Below are 20,336 nucleotides of genomic sequence, written 5' to 3'. Positions count from 1 at the left end.
TTTTCAATGGCATATTTTAACTTATAGTTAATATAATGGTAACATATTTACTAAAAAAGTTTCTCTTTAGAAGTCAGAATTTTAACTATTTAATAAAAGTCTTATAAGCAATATTAACATTCCAACGTGCATAAAAAACTGTGTAAACAAATGGAAATAAATTTGTTTACTAAGATTCTAAGTTCGTCTATATTAAAAAAATATTTTCAGAAAAATCCATTTAGCAGCTTTAAATGACACTTAGACAAGTCAAGCTCTCCAGCCATTTTCCTTGCGACAAGAGAGCACCGCTAGGGGGGAAGTGCGATTTAGCTCAGAGCCACCCGGATAGATGGCAGCATTGCACACTCAAGAGGCCAGCCACCTCCACAGTTTAGACATGGAACAGAAGAGGAAGAAACTTTCCCACAGACGCCTGTATACTTGCTAATGCTGAGTGATCGACCACAAGACTTTCGATTCCTCAGAATTTACGATGTATCTTGGTGGGTCTTAGTGGCTTCGAAGATTGAACCCTCGTCCTTTCTTACATAAGTCCGATGTCAGCAACACTCGGCTACTCGGGCGTTATGCCATCTAGAGTTACCGATACCATCCATATATTAATAAATAAAATGCGTAAAATGTGCAAAGGCATTTGATTTTTTTAAAAATCATATTTATCGCGTCAGCAAGATGCGATTATTTCTTATTTTCATTGTAATACGCTCTCTTAAATGAACAAATATTAAATTCAGTCTATATTTGTTAAGATAGCAGAAAATAATGTTTTATAAAATATGTGTATACATGGGAAAGAAATTCCAGAACAGAAGGGTTGTTATGTAAAGGATAAAATTTGTAAACTAATTTGATACTTACTTTCATCAATTGTCGTTTTCGTCTTACCGTTGGGTATTGTCGGTAATTTTTTGGTCTGTATTCTCGCAGTCGCATTGTTAACCTAAGAAATAAGTGTTAGATATAATTACTTTAAAAAATTTAAAATTTTGCACACTTTAACATTTCTTTAAAATATAAAACAACTTATTATTTATTCTGAAATAAACACTTATTAACTATTGTTTTCATTTTAAAGTATTAAAAGTTTTATTTTGTGAAAATTCCATGCTTCTTCTAATTAGGAAATATGATTTAATTACACCGAATTGTAATGTAAAATTAGGTGCCAAAACTACATTCCTACTTAACGTAAACAGTTTTCGCTTACTAATACGAATTGTAATTTTCAATGTAAAACATTTTTAATTAATATCGTTTTAAATATTTAATACTTTATCCGTAATTAGTAAATAGCTATAAAAATTTTCATTCTTAATTTTCTTCAAAGGCAGTCTTATCTCGGTATTCTCATTTAAATCAAATTTTCACTTCAGAGATTATAAATTTATAAATCACCATATTTAAATTGTGTTTTTCGATTATTTTTGATCAATTTTTAAAAATAGTTTTCCTGTTTTATCGCTTAAATTTGTTTTTGAAGAAAAGCTCTTTTAGCAATAAAGTTAATTCAGGTATATTTTTCAAAAATTAAAATTGCATTTTATGTGGAACTACAATTTTAGATTAAAAAATTAAATAAATGAGATGTTTTAAAACTAATTCATGAAAGGTAAATAATAATTTTAAAGAAGTTTTCAAAATGTTATTTAAAATTAAGAGAAATGGTCATGTTCCAGGAGTAATAATGCCAAAATGTATTCTCGGTTGGCTCACTCATCTTTTTCTTCTCAGATAAATACCTCTCTCTTTATTACGTGAAACTTCTTCTATTGACACATTTACAGAGTATGCGGGTAGATAATCAACTCGTATCTGCTTTGATCAGACAATCAGAAATAATCAGAATAATCAGAAATAATCGTAATAATCAGAAACTAGTATTTTTTCTATCAAATTTAAGCGTTCTCTAATATTTTTGATATGATTAATAAATGATTAGGAGTTATTTTTAATTTCTAGAGAGTTGAATTGTATTTAAGTTAAGATAAAGTAGAATTGTCACATTGAAGATTATGGAGCAGGCAGTAAAGATAACTTATACACTTAATGCATATTAAGTATCTTTGACACAGAATAGTACACGTTTGGAATTTTCATTGCTCAGCGAAAATAATTGTCATTGCTGATGACAATTATTTCGCTGCCAAGTCATGTCAAACTTTTCACATGATCAGTCAGATATGTCTGCCAGGGAGTTTTTGATTATTGCAATCTGAAACTCTTTTATAGTAAATTAATTCGAATTTAGTCATAGAGGTCATGCTGTAATATATATAAAATAGTATTTTCGCATAGAAGATCACTAAAAGATAGAAAATTGTATTTACGTCGATAATATTCATTCAACTTCTGAAATATATAATAATGTTCAGAATATTACACGGATAAATGCTTACTCCAAATTTTGCCGTGATCTTTCAAACGAGTAGTGTAAATGAGTCTTACAATCTGAACCAGTAATGTAAATGAGTCTTACAATCTGAACCAGTAGTGTAAATGAGTTTTACAATCTGAACGAGACACGTAAATGAGTTTCACGATCTGAACAAGTAATGTAAATGAGTTTCAGGATCTGAACAAGTAATGTAAATGAGTCTTACACTCTGAACGAGTAATATAATGAGTCTTACAATCCGAACGAGAAATGTAAAGAAGTTTCACGATCTGAACAAGCAATGTAAATGAGTCTTACAATCTGAACGGAACGAGTAATGTCAGTGAGTCTTACAATCTGAACGAGTAATGCCAATGAGTTTCAGGATCTAAAAAAGCAATGTAAATGTGTCTTTTGATCTGAACAAGCAAAGTATATAAGTCTTACGATCAGAACGAGTAATGTAAACGAGTTTTACAATCTAAACGAGCAATGTAAATGAGTTTCACGATCTGAATAAGCAATGTAAATGAGTCTTACTATCTGAAGGAGTAATGTAAATGAGTCTTACAATTTAAACGAGTCTAATGATCTGAATGAGTAATGTAAGTGATAAATACGGCCTGAAATATCATCAATGTGAGATAAATCTGAAAACTAACAGGCTACAAAAGAAGTAGAGATTGTCATCTACTATTGAAGATGTGCACTTACATTTAGAAGATGAATAGTGATAGCAAAATTCTATTATTTAGTTAAAAATAAAAGTAAATTCATATTTTAGCTGCTATATTTAGTACGATCATTGGGAATGCAGCTTATTTTACATTAATGAAAATTTGTATAAAATTTAAAATAATATTACTTTGCGTTCAAGGAATGTTTATGATTAAAAAATGGCCAGGTCAAAAGAATGGCAGAAAAGAAAAAAGCAAATATTTATTGAAGAACACGAAAAGCTTTCTAGAATAGTGATCTTGATATCTACAAGCTCAGAAAAAATCAGTTCAATGTTCAATCATTATAATCGATACTTTGAATCACAATGTGTGTATCTTACAGCAACCTGAATAAAGTGTTAATTATAATATGGCTCAATTCCACGTAGTATAACGTGGTAGTATTACATTACGGGGTATATTACGCAGTATTACATTAGTAGTTGAAAAATAGTGTTATATTGATGAAATTCAGAAATACGCGATAATAGGATTCAGCTTAGTATCATATTAAAGTTAAGGAACATTTAAACCACATCACGGTTTAACATGATTCAAAGTTTCCAACTATGTAAATAATCATAACTAAATTATTAGTTTCTTTTAGGCTGTAAGTTATAAATTACTATTCAAAGCTATTGCTTTAAAATTTCAGGTTTGAAAAAATTGTTTTTACATTTAATTATTCTTCTTTAAAAATCATGAATAAGTTAGGCCAACATCAACGTAATTAAATGTTCAATTATCTTATAGTTCGTTGTAGAGCTTATACAGTTTAGTAGTTAAAATTTATAGGTATGGCATTTATTTTAAATACTAGAATAGCTTTTAGTTTATTTCATTTTCATTTAAATGTATATAGAAAATTAATGTTAGTTATTTTTATCTGCACTGCTTAACTACAAATATTTGCGCATATTTTTTTAATTTTTAATGTTAATTTAATTCTAGAAAAAAAGAAATTAACAAAATATTTTAAGGAAAAGGTATTAATATTTAGAAATTATAAGCCTTTTTAACAGTGTCTGATAGACGCCTAATACTTTTAACTTTATTTTTCTTACACATTTAATTGAAAAAATTAAAGTTAGAATAATACAAGATGATAAATTTCAGATAGATAATATATTTATAGGACCTTTTCATTTAAAGCATTTACTGGACCAAAAACTTCCGAGTGTTTTGAATTAGAATTGAGTAATCCAGTCGGCTTCTTTTAACAGCTTGTTGCGTTTTATTTTTTTAAAAAGTTCCTTTTTTGTTACGGAACAGTGGGCACTGTAATTTATGCATCAGATAACTTAAAAACATCGTGCAGTTTTTTGACCGACTTTTCTTCCTTGCTTGAATTATTTAAAATACTTTTTTATACTGTTATTAAGAATTTCTTTTTCAGTTAAAAAGAAGTAGCAATCTTGTATCTAAAAAATTACTTTATTCTTTTCTCTGATTAAAAAAGTTGTTAAATGCTTACATATATATAATTTTTTTTGCATTCATTTTAAAATGGCTTTTCTCTTTTTTCTATTATACCTGCTGGTTAAATTTTAAATTATTAACACGATAGTTTTAGTTAAAAGTTACTGATTAAATAGTGTTATTTTATTTCTGTCAATGAGAAACCAGCCACCTAACCAGTGTGGTGGGTGTAGTCAACGCCTACCACGGCTTAGGTCGGAATTCGATTTTCCGTATAAAGGCTGGGTATCTGATTCGATTGCACTGTCTCCGATCATGTTTTACTGGTTCGAAATTCACTCTAGTGTAATATAGTATAGTTTAATCTAATATTCTAATGCAGTCTAATTTTAGATCCTAAGTTCACACTCACTTGGGTAATACTCACGTGGTGCAGAAGTTGGGGGAGTACTTCTACCAACTAACCTTCGATTTAAATTGTGGTTGTGTAGTGCATGTTTGAGCGCCATCTTTTAATTTTTTAATCCGCATTAGGAATGAATCTCAGATCATTTCAAATAGCACATTAGTAGGAAGTGCATATTTGTAGCCAATGTACAACAAATTTAAGTGTTTGATTTTGTATCTGCAACTTTAAAATTTTGAACCAACTTAGGTAAATAAAATGTTACCCTTGTGGTGACTTTTTAAATAAAATGAACGTCTATTCAAGTTAAGTAGAGAAGAAATATTATTAAGAAAATTTCCCGAAATTGGTCTAAATGCAAAAAAAGAAAAGAAAATAATTTTTTTTTGATTTCTCCATAGCTGGGGATATTTTATGCAATCTTAGAAATGACATTATTAAAATACGTTTAAATTTCTTTATAAATATTTGTTTTAGTAATGAACTCAACATCAGAAAAACATTAAAGTTTCATTATGTCTTTGAGAAAAACCTTTATTTTATTTTTATGAGTAATTTTAAAATTGAACACGTAATTGTGAGCAAATTTTGATTTTGATGCGTATTGAAACATAAAATTGTTTCAATTTTATACACCGGTTTTGTATGAGATTCAAGCTTAACCGATATATTATGAAAATTAATCTCTCTTAAACTTGAATACATGACGTAACTGATGATTAGCTTGAATTTGAATAAGATTCAATTTGATACTTTTTTTTTATTGTAGAGCAAATTTTGATTAAAAATATCAAGATTATGGTTCAGTCTTCAACAAATTTTTTTCTGAAAGTGAAGTAAGACGTTCGCTTACAACTTTTCTCCATAGTATTTATTTTCAGTTCTTTTTCTGTGTACCTATTCAAGAGGACACTTAATGATACATATTAATATATCAGAAGTTTAAATATGTTGATCCTGGATTACATATCTTGATATTTTAAGGTACATGTATGTAATTGTTTTTTTTATTTAATATCTTTATTGGATATTTTATTATAATAGCAACAATGACAATTTGAAATACACTTTAATAAATATGCTTTAAAGCATTTAGAAAAAATATGCCATAACTTTCCAAAGTGAATTCTTAAGGTAATATTTATTGGTAATTGTATTTTTAGCTGTTTTTTTCTAATGAAATGGTAAGTTAGCTTTCAATTTTTTAGTGTTCAAATAAGCTTATACATACTTTTTAAAGTATAACAATATTCGTATTTTAAAAATTCAAACATTTTAGTATCATAGACTGCAAGTGACTTTAGAACTTTTCAGTTAAAGATATTTTAGCTGTCGAAATTCTTACCTGTTATTACTTCAAGACAGCAACAATGTAATATCAGTTGGTCTGAGTGGCGGAAAAAGAACACCATTGGAAAAATATTTTGGCACTTCGTCAGCTGTACAACACAACTATATACTACACTGCAGATGACAGTGAGAAATGATTCTAATAAAAGCAATTTTAAAGCAGAAAGCAGAAATACGTTTGCAATGTGAGATATTGATAAAAAATTTCTTTTTATTTCATTTGCTTTAAATTAAATTACTGAATTTTTTTAGGACGCTTTGTATATAGAGAGAATTCAAAAGTTTTAGAATATACTTTCGACACTAAAGTTAAAAACATGATAATCATTTTGCAAATTAAGAATGAAAAATATCAAACGAATTTATAATTTATCTAACAGTTTTTTAATTCATTTAAAAAAATTCATTGCAGAATTTTCATTGGTTTTAAATTTTGTGTTTTTTATTCGTGTTTATATTAGATCATTTCACACAGTTTTTCTACTAAATACATAATTTCTTAAACAAATATCAGCATAAGAAATGTCAATCCTATTAGCATGACAACGTGCTATTTAGTCAATTCTAGAGCAAATTCAGGCAGTGAAATTTGCCATAAACAGCAAACTAGCTACCAATTCATTCATTTAACTAAAAGCAAGACAGTGTATTTAATGCCAATAGTCATAGATATAATATTAGTTTTAGATATACAAACAAGCTATCATCCAAACACAATGCAACTTATGCATTAGTTAAGAATATTTTTAAAATAACAAAAAGCAAAATGCAAAGCTCTCTGACAGCATTAGAAAGTTGTTTTAAAATTTAAGAGGTTTCTTTGCTAGAGTATTAAATATGCATAGACTAGACAAATTTGCGCAAATTTGTTGCAGCAAATCTCAAATATTTAATAATATAATATTTTTTTTAAATTTACAAGTTGAATTTTTAATTTGAAGTATACAGCCGCACATAAATTAATAATGCAAAGAAAGCATGCTGTAGAAAGTATTTGATTAAATCTATACAATTAACTACGAAGACTATAGAAATTGGGTTGAATGTAGAATTGAGAATATTTAAATTGAAATCTGGCACTTATTCCTTTAAACATTCATCTCATTGATATTGTATTACGTTTTTATAATGTTTCATATTTTAAGATACTCATCTTATTTTGTGTTTTGGCTTATGAAAAATAAAGCAATTTCCATCAAATCAATATAAATTTTTTTATATTATCCCTGCATGGCTCGTAAACAACTTTCAAAAGTAAAGTAAAGTATGCATTAAATAGATAGACTACTGAGAAAGAGACAAATATCGTTCTCTATTCTGAGAATAGTCATTTAATATTAAACTACTATTTTTTGAATTATGATTTTGACAAATTAGGCGTTATTATTATCAATACAAGTTTAAATATCCACTAAAATGCTGAAAAGCAGAATCTTTTACCATATATGGCGGAAAATACTATTTCTGATTAAATTAGCAAACGTAATGCCATCTAGCGGCAGTTATAGGAAGAAATAGGGCAGTATTCATTTAGTTTAAGAATTCATTAAATCCTATTTCGTTTAATATAATATAATATTTAATATAATATTAATATCAATTTAATGAGATGTATGTATCTTTCTGAGAATCTATGCTAGATGTTAAACGTTTGTCCCTTTGTTACTCTAAACAAATTTAGATAACGTTAGTGAAACCAGCTTCAGGTTTATTCAATTATTCATGCATGATATTGTGAACATCGTAACAGCTATGTTAAATCTCTTTGCTTGATTGAGATTGATTACTAAGATCAGCACGAATTTCGGAAATTAAGCAAGGCTGTGCAGCACAAGTAAAGACAATGTGGATCAATTACATCTATTTTTAATAGGAATGTGTGCTTTAGCTGGAAGCTTTGTGCAAGCTGAGTAGCACTTCTTATGCATTAAACCCTACCATAATAGCGCCTAAAATGTCGTTAGTGAACTATTTACTGAACTCGAAGTTATTATGATGTTAATGAGGTTTTCTTACTACAGGTGGACAAAATTGATTATTGGGCAATACGTAAACCATGTTCTGAATAAAAAAGGTTCTACCCATTGATAACGTCTAAAATATTATTCATGAACCATTTAATGGACTCAACATTCATTCTTAATAATTTTTTTAATAAAGCCTTCTGACCACAAAAGAAAGGAAAAACGATTTGTTGTATAGTTATGGATAATATTATACCTCATATATATTATATAGTTGACATGACAAATAACAATATTATATTTCATATCAGCGAGCAAATCTATTAAAAATGATATCAAATTAATCTACTTTATACAATTTATATCTAATGCTAAAAGAAAATGTATGACATAATAAATTACCATGAACATCAATAATTTTGGCTGAAAAATTCAAAATGTTGCTGCAATATTTAAAATATGACAACATATATAAAAATCTAGGTTTCCATAATCTACACGAGATTAGTTGAATCAGCACACTATTCAACTTCTAATTCAAATTCATAAAAAAATAGACTAAAAAATCTAATCCCATGAATATTCATGGTTTTAGTCATAGTTTTGTTTTCGTGTCAAATTAAAACATACATACCATCATTGCTTATGCAAAAACTAAAGTATTAGCAATAAATTGAATAAAAATTAGCAACAGCATAAAACATTTTGCTTTTTGTGCTTCAAATTACATGGATAGACATTTCTTTGCCAATGAATCTAAGCAGCTACTATTCAAAGCACGTACATACATCATTGAAATTTAAAAGTGCCATTATCACATGTACAAAAGAATTTTAGAAATAAGAAATGGAACATGCACCTCAATCTTTCGTCCCTCTACCACCGTGCCGTTCAAGTGGTCACGTGCTCTATCAGCATCGAGGCTATTTGCGAATGTTACGAAACCGAAACCCTGCATGCATAAGACAAGAAACAAGAAACATGCATTAAAATCCGTGCATACTGCGTAATGTAATATAAAACCTTCTAAAAATGTATAAATTATTCAAAAAATTATACTTCATCTATTTTTTTTATAACAAGTAAAGTATTTCTTTCACTTCTTATTATTTAATATCATTCATACAACTTTGCAAAATGTTCATGCAATATTGTCTAATGTCTGAATACCAGAGTGCTTAGATCATCAGTTGCAGCAAAAAGACGTTAAAAAATAATTCATATCATATAATCTGAAATTAACTGACCTTTAATTGTAAAAATTTTGAGGGAATTTTTTTTTCCTAATTTTTCTTCAATTTGAAATATATTTATAGCTGTATTAAAATTATTTAAAAGACTTAAATAAGCATGTTAATATTTGCCCACTGACTGTTCTGCACTTAAAAAGTTTAAATTTAATCCACAGTCTTCTTCACATAGCAAAACCATTTTTTACATTTTATTGAGATAAGGAAATAGTGTATTGGAGAGAAACATTCTCCTAATTTTGCCAATTTTCTAAACCATCAGTAGGTTAAAGATGAAAGGTAATTAATATGGCAATATGCCAAGAAAGTTAAAAAAATAATCCCAAGGAACTGTCATTATAACTCAAAAACAATATCGATATATTTGTTAAACCTTAAAATTTCTTAAACCATATATAAATCATAGTATTGATTATAACCAGCTTTATTAAATTGTGCCCATTTGGAATCATTGCCAACTTTTGTTCAAAATGATAATTAAAATCACGTAATTCAATATTTAGTCTATTTCCACGAAATAAATAACAGGTTTCATATGAAGGAAATCAGTGGTAAATCTTTTCATATTGTGCAAGAATATCATTTCAGGAATACATTAAAATATATTATTTTAGTTTCTGTATAGATAAAATGTTTTCTAACAAAAACTGTTTCATTTTGTGTACGGATATACCGTAAGCCCATCCTTATAAGATGGAACAAATTTTCTTATAATTTGAAATATTATCATTGAAGTATTGAATTTATTGTTTTTTAAGATGTTTCTGCAAAAACTTTGAATTTTTTTGCCGATAAGAATAAAACTCCAGTCGAAATGAAATACTTTCGAAACTGTTGTTTTTTGAAAATATTATTGCTGATTATTGAAATATTTGTTTAACTATTTATGTACCAGTTTTATCTGTTTACCTTTGATGTGACGTATTAAAAAATATCTCCTCTTTTACGTTTTAGGTTACTATCTTAAGCTTTGTCTTAAGTTAAACATTGACATTAATATTGCTTAAAAAAATTAAGATCCATGTGTGCATGAAATAGTTGAAATGTGAAATCAGTAAGCACATACAACGAACTTTTAATGTCCTATTGCTGCAACTGAAACAGAAGATAACAAAACAAAATAAGAAAGAAAAAAATCAGAGAAAAGTGAGTGCCAAACTGAATTTATCTATATTCTAATTAAAAAGAAAGCATGATTTTATTGTTTCAAAAGTGTATTTGAAATATTTATTTAGTTATATTAGTAAACAGGGCAATTGAAATTTTACATCATATTTTTGCTCAAGAAAACAAATAATTTTATTAAGTTTGCAAGTATAGTTTTAAAAATTACTATGTAAATAGCGAAATTAATTATTATGATTTAAATATTATACATTATATTTATCATTTGAATACATTTTAAAAAATTGAGGAATTATTTTTTATAGTAAATCGTTGAATATAATTTCTCGAAAAAGTTTCTCTCTTTGAACAAAACATAAATAAATTCCGAAAACCTTTATTATTTAAAAATAAAAGGAAAGTAATATTTTAAATTTAAATATTTCATAGTTAGTTTTGAAGCACCCAAAATAAAATGGTTTGGGGAAGGTATAAACTTAAATTTTGGAGAAGACAGTTCCTATTTCAAAATAAATATATAACAAATAATGCTGCCAGTTAAAATAAGCAATTTGTTGGTTTTATTTACTAAATTATGCTAAAAATTATACATTTCACTTATTAAATTTTGCTATAAGTTAAGAATTGTTACTGTATTTAGAAAAAAATAAACATGGATTAAAGAGATTTTTCCACACAGTTTGTACTTCATGAGCAAATTTTCCTTATAAAAAAAACTAAGTAGTTTTAAAATGTAGGTCATCAAAGTAATGTAATTATTCGTTATTTAAAAAAAAAATACAAAATTAATTTTTTTAACTTATTTGTATTTAAGTAATATTGTAATAATTTTAGTTCATTTTTATGAAACTCATAAGCAAAAAAGTAAAGTAATAAATTGAAAGCTTTATATGAAATTATATGAAAAAAAGTATATTATTTTAAAGTTACTAACCAGCAATAGAGTTAACACATAATGTATAAATGGTGGAAAACTATAATAATAATAGAATATAATACTTAACTTATGTGCATTTAGGAGCAATAAAATAGCAGAGGCATTGATTTAGAAATATCTTCGATTAAAATGAGCTATATTAATATAAAATTAGATAACGTGTTCTTTTCAAGTTATATAAACAAATATCATGTTACTTTACTAGCTAACGTACATTATGCTTCGAAATTTAGATTTCATCCCACTTTAATTTAGAATTAGGAAAAATAAAAATAATGATCTTTTCTGAACAAATCCATTACATGAGTATTATTTAAAAATGTGACGAATTAGTTAAACATTTTTGATTTGTGTCTTTGTAAGAATACATAAATTTGGAAGTAAATAAAGTTATTTATTCAAAATAAATTTCTCAAAATAATTTTAGGGTTTAGAATTTGCTCATAATTGAAAATTAAGAAATTTTAACATTTTCAAGCTTAAAACTGGTAAAAAATATAATTGGAAAGCAATAGAATAATTTTAGATCATCAAAAATGGTCAACTTTGTATGATCTGTAGTACAACATTCTAAGAATTGGTAAACCTTAACTGAAACAATTCTCAAAATTTCTGTTTATGTTTTCTCTGTAGACTTTATACATGTTATCAATGGGTTTTAATTTTAAAATTTTCCTACGATATTTTAATTACGATTAAAACAAATTTTTAGTTAAATTATTAAATAAATTTCGAAATTTAATATAAAAATTCAATTTTTCCTTATTTAAAAAAATAACACGAATACAATAGACATAATAGATTATTCAAACGAACTAGTGCTGGAAAGTTGATCCAGTAATTTCCAAGTAAAAATAACTTAATTGAATTTAAGTTTCATATTTTAAAATGATAATTGAAACAAACCATCCTCAAAAAGGTTATTGGCGAAACATTCTCTTGTCATATTTTCTTGTTAAAGTGCTTAAATAAAATAATGGAATTCAAACTACACTTAGTTTCTATTAAATACGAATTATCGATAAATTTATTAAAATAGAAAAAATCTCTGCAGTCTGAAGGACTAATTCCAAAATATAAAGATCATGATAAACTTTTTATTCACATTTATTAGAACTGACAATATAAAAAATTACATTTCGAAATAATAATATTTTTAAACTTTTGGGATTAAGTTGAATATAACATAGCAATAAATAAATAAACTTTCCAGGATTTTCATAAAGCAGTTTAGTTTCCGTGACTAAAATACCTAGCCAATCTTTGAATCCCACGAGAGTAACTTCATTGTTTACTCCATAGTTTAACTAAAAAATACAGTTGACTTATGTAAAGATTTAGCAAATATTTGTATAAGTATGCGGTACACTATTTAGTGCGTGAATAAATTTACGATTTTGTGACTTGTAGCTATTAATTTGTAACTGGCAGCATCTTAAAAAATAAAAATAATGTAATAAATAATAAATGAAACAGGTTTTGTATTTTAGAGGAGAAAGGTAACATGCAAGCATGCACTGTAAAAATTTTGTGGAGTGAAATTAAAATAAAAGAAAAAGTGTTCAAACAAGAACAGGCATTCAGTAACTACTAGTAGTGCTCAGCTACTCAGACATAAGCATTCATAATAAAATTTCAGTTCCTTACTTTAAAATACAATAAAAAGTTAACCGAAACAACTTTTTGTATCTTTTAAGTGAGAATAAATACAAACAAAATACTTATTTTTTCTACTTTGGTAATATGCGTTCACAAATTATAAAGCAAATTTCTAGATATTTTAATAAATTTTAAGATATTTTAATAGATTTGCATAAATTGAAACCACTCAAAAAAGGAATATGTAGATCATGTGCTTTGTAGCTCAGTTTCATGAAAGTATCAAGAAAAATAGAGCTTATTTTCAATTAGAAGGATTAATAAGTTCATTCATCAATCACAGGGATTCATCAATCACTATACTATAAGTGTCTATGGAAAGAACTCCCCCCCATCACTCATCTGTGGTGATTATGGTTCTGATGTTTAATTATTAAAGGAAAGTGTATTCAGTTTGGTTATTATTAAAAACAGGATTTGACTCGGGATGATAAGAGAAAGGGAATCAAGGGAGAGAGAAGCTCCTCTCTTAGGATCGCGTGCTTCAATAGCAGAAGACGACCTTTGACATTGTGGAGTTCTTTTTATAGACAAACTATAATTAGGTACAATAAGAAAAAAGCACAACAACTTCAACTAATCCCAGAAAAATGCTGATTCTATACTCATAAACCGGTTAGTTCTCCAAAAAAACGGGTTTTTACTGTGAATAAGGTCCTGAAAAATTGAGATAGTTCATCGTCGTAAGCCTAGTGGATGACGGATTGGTGTTCTTTTAATTGTCTGAATTTAACTATAAGTTTAGGCCAGTTGTTAAATCTGCCGAAACTAAACAAAAATGTCTTTATTTTTTATTTATTTATTTTCGTATTTAAGTTCAGATTTATTAGTTTAACTTATTTGTCATCTTAAACTATAGGATTTCAGTCAGGTTTCAAAAGTCATATTTTCTGCCACGTCAATTAAAAATTTATAGTGACTTTTATTGTTTTCTCCAGGAAGATTCTAAATGCATTCAACATCGAGTATTATACACCAGTTTAAATTAGCAGTTAATATGTTAACTTGGCTATTTAGTACATTTAGTGCATGCAAAATGAAATATTCCTTAATTTTTATTACTATGATAAACATATATTGCGTCTTTATTTTTACTTTTTTTGAAATTGAATCAAAATATTAGATCATAGTTTGTTGAGTAGTTCACTGATAGGTAACAGTCTAACTGTTTCATACATTAAAAAAAAGAACAAACGAATTTTTTTGCATATTGGTTTTAAATGCGTGATTTATAATTAAATTATAATATAATAAAATTTTAATTACCTTAATTAAAAATTTTAAGCGATAATAAATTTTAATAGATTTTTTCATTTTTTTAAATCATTCATATTTTTTCATATATTTGAAGAAGAGGAAAAAAACCTCAACATTTTGAATCTAAAAAGGGATACATTAAAATACTTTAATATTTTTTCAGCTTAATAATAACGCTATAATTTATCACAAACATAGCATTTGTTTTAAAAAACACAGCAAGTTTTAATACTGTTTTTTGAAAGTTTGTAAGAAGCCTAAAAATAAAGTATCTTAGACACATTTTAGTTTTTTTTGCATCGAATAAAATTGAATGCAAATGCATTTATTTTATTAGAATGTTAAATTCAATGTCGAGGTTAAATAAAAAATGTGATTAAACGTGAATACATATTAACCATGCTTTGTAAATATGTTTAGTTGTTTCGGTTTACTTTTCAAAAATAAGTATGAAAAATTCTTGTAATAGGAGATAAAGTATTAAGAGACTGTAAACTCATTCAGAAGTTATTTTTTCAAGTTGCCTATAACCTAGATTTTTATAATGCATAACATTTTCGTATTACACAGTGTAATAATTATAAATACATTTAATGCACTACGTACACGCATGCATTGCATATACGTATAAATGCATTGCGTACAAATGCATGCTAAATTCATACCGTATGCGTAACGTAAGTATAAATTTACCGAGTAAGAATATGAATAATATGTTTCATTAAGGATGTTTTTATTATATTTATTTAATAATTATTAATTTTTTACGAAAATTGTGAAGACATTGATTTGTAAGTTCGTAAAAAAGGAAACTGAAATTATTATTTTTGTACATAGATCAACTAAAGAAACTAGCTTTCACGAAATCTGCTTAGATGAATTATTTCTTCAAATATTAGAAGTAGGGAGACTTGCGTAGAGTTAGATTAACCGTAAGTTTGTTATTGTTTATGATTTCGACTGATTTAGGACGTCCATAAACTTCCTGCTGCAACAGATGTTTGGACTTAGTGAGAAAGACATTAAGCTTATTATTTTGAAACCATAACAAAAGTTTTCCGTTTTAAGTTTGGCTGCGTTTAGTACCATTAATATGAAACATTCTTTACTGAAAAGAGTATAAATAACGTTTCATTTAGCATTTATTAATGACTTAAAAATGCTGATACTTTTATTTCAGATTTATAATTTATTTATCACTTAAACACGTGTTTATGGCATGCATATATATACATGAATGTAATGTTAAAACAATTATGTATTAAATATAATCCTTAAATAGAGCATTTATCCAACGCGCAAACGTTTAAAAACCTTTCCCACAAGAAAGTAATAATATTAATCTAATTATCTAAAAAAATGTGATGATGTGGCTTTAGCAGCTTGGGAAATTGATCAGTCCCACGCTACTGAGACCTATTAACATTTAAATATATTGTCCAGAAAGATATAAAAACCCTCTTTCCAAGGTCAAATGTGCTATTCTCTACCTATCCACCAGCATGTAAGGTTGTCATTCTGGGGCTCTGGCCCTTACTTTAATAAAATTATATTATGATTCCTGTATTTTCCTGTATCTTTTTCAAGAAGCACCGGCCACACTACGAACTTACAATGTTTAGGCTTCAAAGCGTAACATGTATATACATGGTTTATTCCTTATTTAGTATTTAGGTCACTGACTTTAACTCCAACCATTACCTATTTGAAAGTTTTAACAATTTAATTTAAATTATTTAATTGCTTTTAATTTTTTTTAAATTAATTTTTTTTCCTATTAAGGGTTTTGTAACTTAAATTTTCCATGTTACAAATTGCGCACATTACATGTATTTTTTTAACCAAATGATTATCACTTTAAAGCAGTCTCTTAATATCATTGACTCTTATTACCTCATTTTTCGTACATAATACAATAATTTAATAAAAAACAGCTCTACAATAAGCAACAAATATTATTTAATGATTAATAAATATTATATATCTAAAAGGTCATATGAGGTGTTGTATACAAACTTTGCCATTCCCGAAAAAGTGTTCGAAGTAAGAAAAGGGTATATTAAAAAGTATTTTCCCAAGGTATTACCTTATCAATTTTGAAACAGCTTTTCATTCTTTATGAATTTCTTTTATTTCAAGTATGGGATTCTTCAAATTCCTATCTGAATTCCTGTAAACTAGATTTTTTTTTAACGTTAGATTTTTTAAAATTAAATTTTCGGACAGTTTTAAAATTTATATATAAAAAAAAAATAAGCATCACCGTTCATGACTATTCAGTATTGATTGCAAATCTGATTGAAAGGGGTAAGTTCGATCAATTCTTTTCAATGATTGATTGTATTTTAGAGAATTTGTAAATGAATTGTAATTATATCAGATATTAACATTAATATTTCCCCACTTTTTTGTAGGTCGAAATATTCTTTCCTGGAATGCTCTCCGCTTCTCAAGTATGATTTCTCAGAGATTGTTCTTATTGTGAAATTATCAAACACATTTACATTCATAAATGTTGAAGTGTTTTTTTTTTCTTTCTTAGCAATGCTCCTGTACAATTGCGAAAATGGTACAAAATAAAAATAAGAAAAAAAATTGAAAAAAAAAAGGAAAAAAAATTGTATTTGAAAAGCTATTCTCGATACTGAATAGCAGAGGATAATTTTTCATGTAACGCTAATGCGTCATAAATTTCGAATTTTTTTTTACTTTTTAAAGTTATTTGCACATAAAGATCATGAACTATTCTTAAATTAGTTTATTATTTACTTAATTTTTCGTAGATTGGGTACCAATTCATAAGCAACACCTCCTATGAAATGCATAATAGTACAATTTTATAACCACTTTTTTGTAAGAAATAAAGTTTATAAAAACTAAAATAATAATAAAAAAATTAAAATATATACAATTCTTAATATGCACATTTTTCAAAATTAACAAGTTCTTAATTTTTATTTTAATGCTTTATATTTTAATGATAAATATAATATATAAAATATTTAGTGCATATAATAAAGCAATGTATATAATATGTATTTTGCTTTATGAGGAAATATATTTCAATGAAAAATAATATTCAAAATTTTAAAGAATAGAATTTTAAAGAATTTTAAAGAAAGAATTTCATTTCTATTTCAAATTTTAAGTTATTTTAAAGCATCTTAATTCTGAAATTTACTATTAAAAAAAAAAAAAAACTTTTGAAATATTTCACGTAAGCTAAAATGATTATATGATTGTAGTAAAAAGCTAATAAAGAAAAGCTAAATAATAATAATAAAGCCGAGCAAAAATGAAAATAGTAATGTAGAACTAGAAAGATGGATAATAATTTTATTTAAAAACAATATTACTGAAATGACAATAGAAAATAAATTAACCACATTTTTTTTTATAACGAAAATAAATTTTAATCTTATGATCAAACTAGCTTACATATTTTATGTGAGTTGAAAATATATAAGTTAAAATAAGTAAATGAATATAGATTAGGTTAACACATAGCAATAATTTCAAAATTCTATAGATATTGAGTATTATTTCTTAACAACAAAATTACTAAAATGTTATTTTTTTATTTAATTTAAGAAGAAAGATAATTTAAAAAAAATAAATTGAAATATTTTAGAAAACTTCTACATTAAATATGAACAAAACATTACATACCTTCGAGCCTCTTTCATTAAAGATAATTTCTACATCTAAAATAGGACCATATTGCTGAAAATATATTTAATAACTTAATTATCAAAGTAGGTTAAGCATTTGAGTTTTTTTTTGTTTTTAAAATATGATAATAACCAATCTATATACTCAACACGGGACATTTTAAGTTAATTTTTTTAAAAAATCAATGCAAAGTGTCTAGCTTAATTTGAAAACGTAAAACAATTTATGCTAATTAATTAAGGTAACTAATATAACAGTTAAATTACACATTAATGTGCAAAAAGTGTAACAAAGGAAATTGTCACTCTATCAAATGTAAATAGAAAATCTTCTGATTTTTTCATTCATGTATAATATTAATATACAATGGCTGAAGATTCAAATTCCGTTAAACTTTAGCAATGCATAAAAAACTAAATTTTGACCCCTTTCTTTTAATTAAAAACTACGTTTTTTATACATTTTAAACACAGCAAAAAGTTGCAACAGTTTTGTAATTATTTCAACTAAGCAATCCCTAAAAATATTTCAAATTATTATTTGAAGCTTTTATGAAATTTTCAGGAAATTAGTAAGAAATTAAAAAGGTCGTTTGCAAAATATTGAATTAAAAATAAATTCCCTCTACTTTTTTTAAATTAAATTTTGACATTTCGCATATCACGTGAAAGATAATGTTTTGTTCCACAGGAATCTATGGTTTATTTTTACTCGACTCAATTTTGAAGACCTGAAAAATTTATTTTCAGATCTTAAAAAAAAAAAAAAAAAAAAAAAAAAAAAAAAAAAAAAAAAAAAAAAANAAAAAAAAAAAATCGAGAAAAATAAGAATTTTGTGCAACTCCTGCTTTTTTCTTTTAATCAAGGTTTTGAAACCCTTAAACGCTGCTCATGACATTTGTGCTGTGTATGAGAAGGGACCCTTTTTAAAATAACCCATGGCAATTAATATAGCAAGTTTAGAAAATGAAAGCTTGACCTCAAATATGCACTTGTTTCTAGCTATTTAAAGCTGCTTTTGCATGAAATGGAACAACACTTTAAACTTTCAAAACATTATAAAAAATGGTTGTAACTTAGTTGAGAAACTAATAAAAGAAGAAAAAATAGAAATAAACATTTTATAACTTTAAGAACTTAACTTTTGTCTAAATTAAGGCAAAATTGTAACATAATTATTAAGGTACGCTTCTAAGCTATTTCGTTTAAAAAACATTAATAAAGATATTAATAAAGCTTCAAATATACATTTCTTTTAGAGTTAAGACAAAAAAAATCTAAAATTTGATTGTTTTTTAGGATTTGCATACTCTTAAATGTAAACGATGCTTACAGGGATATTAACTCCTCTTTTATACAATTTATTTGTTAAAAAAGTTTTTTATTCTTTAACAGATAGTAATAAATACACAGTAATAAATAGATTAATACAAGATACCGTTAGCTGAAAGGAATATCATTTTCGAACAAATACAAAAATAAATACTTACTCCAAATAGCTGCCTAAGGTCTGGATCTCTAAACCTGAAAGGAATGTTGCTAACGTGCAAACGTTTTGGTTGATTAGCTTTGGAAGCATCTGTGGTTGCTGTTTGTGTTGAGGCCTGTCCACTAACAGAAACTATTACCTCAGGTTCTAAGTCTGTTTGCTGTAGAAAAATATATTATTTATAACAATAAACATCTCTCGTATTATTTATTCATATGTATAATAGGTAGTCATATAGTAAAATTGAATTAAATATTGTTAAGGGTACCTTACTATATTAGAGTAGGATCTCGATTATCCGAAGCACTTGGGACGAGACTTATTTTAAGTAATCGACATTTAGAGAAGATAAAGTAGCATAATAAATTTTTCTTGTCATTAGGCTTACTCTAATCAATATCAACTTCTAAAATTCTAATTTCCTGATGATTTTGGAAATATAAAGAACTTAGCGCCAAGCTGAAATACAGATAGATAATGCTATAGAAAGTGTATAGCGCTACGCTTTATTTACGAGTTCGTGAAGGATCTATAATAACTACTCGAATTATAGCTAGTATTATGATTGTTGTTAATTAGTTGTTTCAATTGACAGCATGGGTAAATATTTTGAATTACACACCTTTGGTCGATGAGAAATAGTAGTCACTCGAAGCTTTGGAAGCTTTCAAACTGCAAAGTCATCAATGAACTTTTCCAGGTCGACAGTTTT

General features: G+C 26.4%; 1 protein-coding gene across 3 annotated transcripts in view; it reads right to left on the bottom strand.

Annotated features, from left to right (window-relative positions):
* Positions 1-20,336, bottom strand: part of LOC107444238 (RNA binding protein fox-1 homolog 1-like) — a 298,304-nt gene that overhangs the window by 16,509 nt on the left and 261,459 nt on the right. For all 3 annotated transcript variants that reach the window (XM_071177682.1, XM_071177681.1, XM_071177683.1), the window contains exons 3-6: positions 19,626-19,784; positions 18,133-18,186; positions 9,095-9,187; positions 862-943 (exon numbers count right to left, since the gene is read on the bottom strand). In XM_071177682.1, coding sequence (XP_071033783.1) covers positions 862-943; positions 9,095-9,187; positions 18,133-18,186; positions 19,626-19,784 — 388 coding nt within the window. The remainder of the gene's footprint in view (positions 1-861; positions 944-9,094; positions 9,188-18,132; positions 18,187-19,625; positions 19,785-20,336) is intronic.

Source organism: Parasteatoda tepidariorum, chromosome 2 (assembly GCF_043381705.1).
Source record: "Parasteatoda tepidariorum isolate YZ-2023 chromosome 2, CAS_Ptep_4.0, whole genome shotgun sequence".
In the NCBI taxonomy this organism is placed as follows: Eukaryota; Metazoa; Arthropoda; class Arachnida; order Araneae; family Theridiidae; genus Parasteatoda; species Parasteatoda tepidariorum.
Note: the sequence above shows the minus strand (reverse complement) of the source record. Positions and strands in the feature narration are given on the sequence as shown.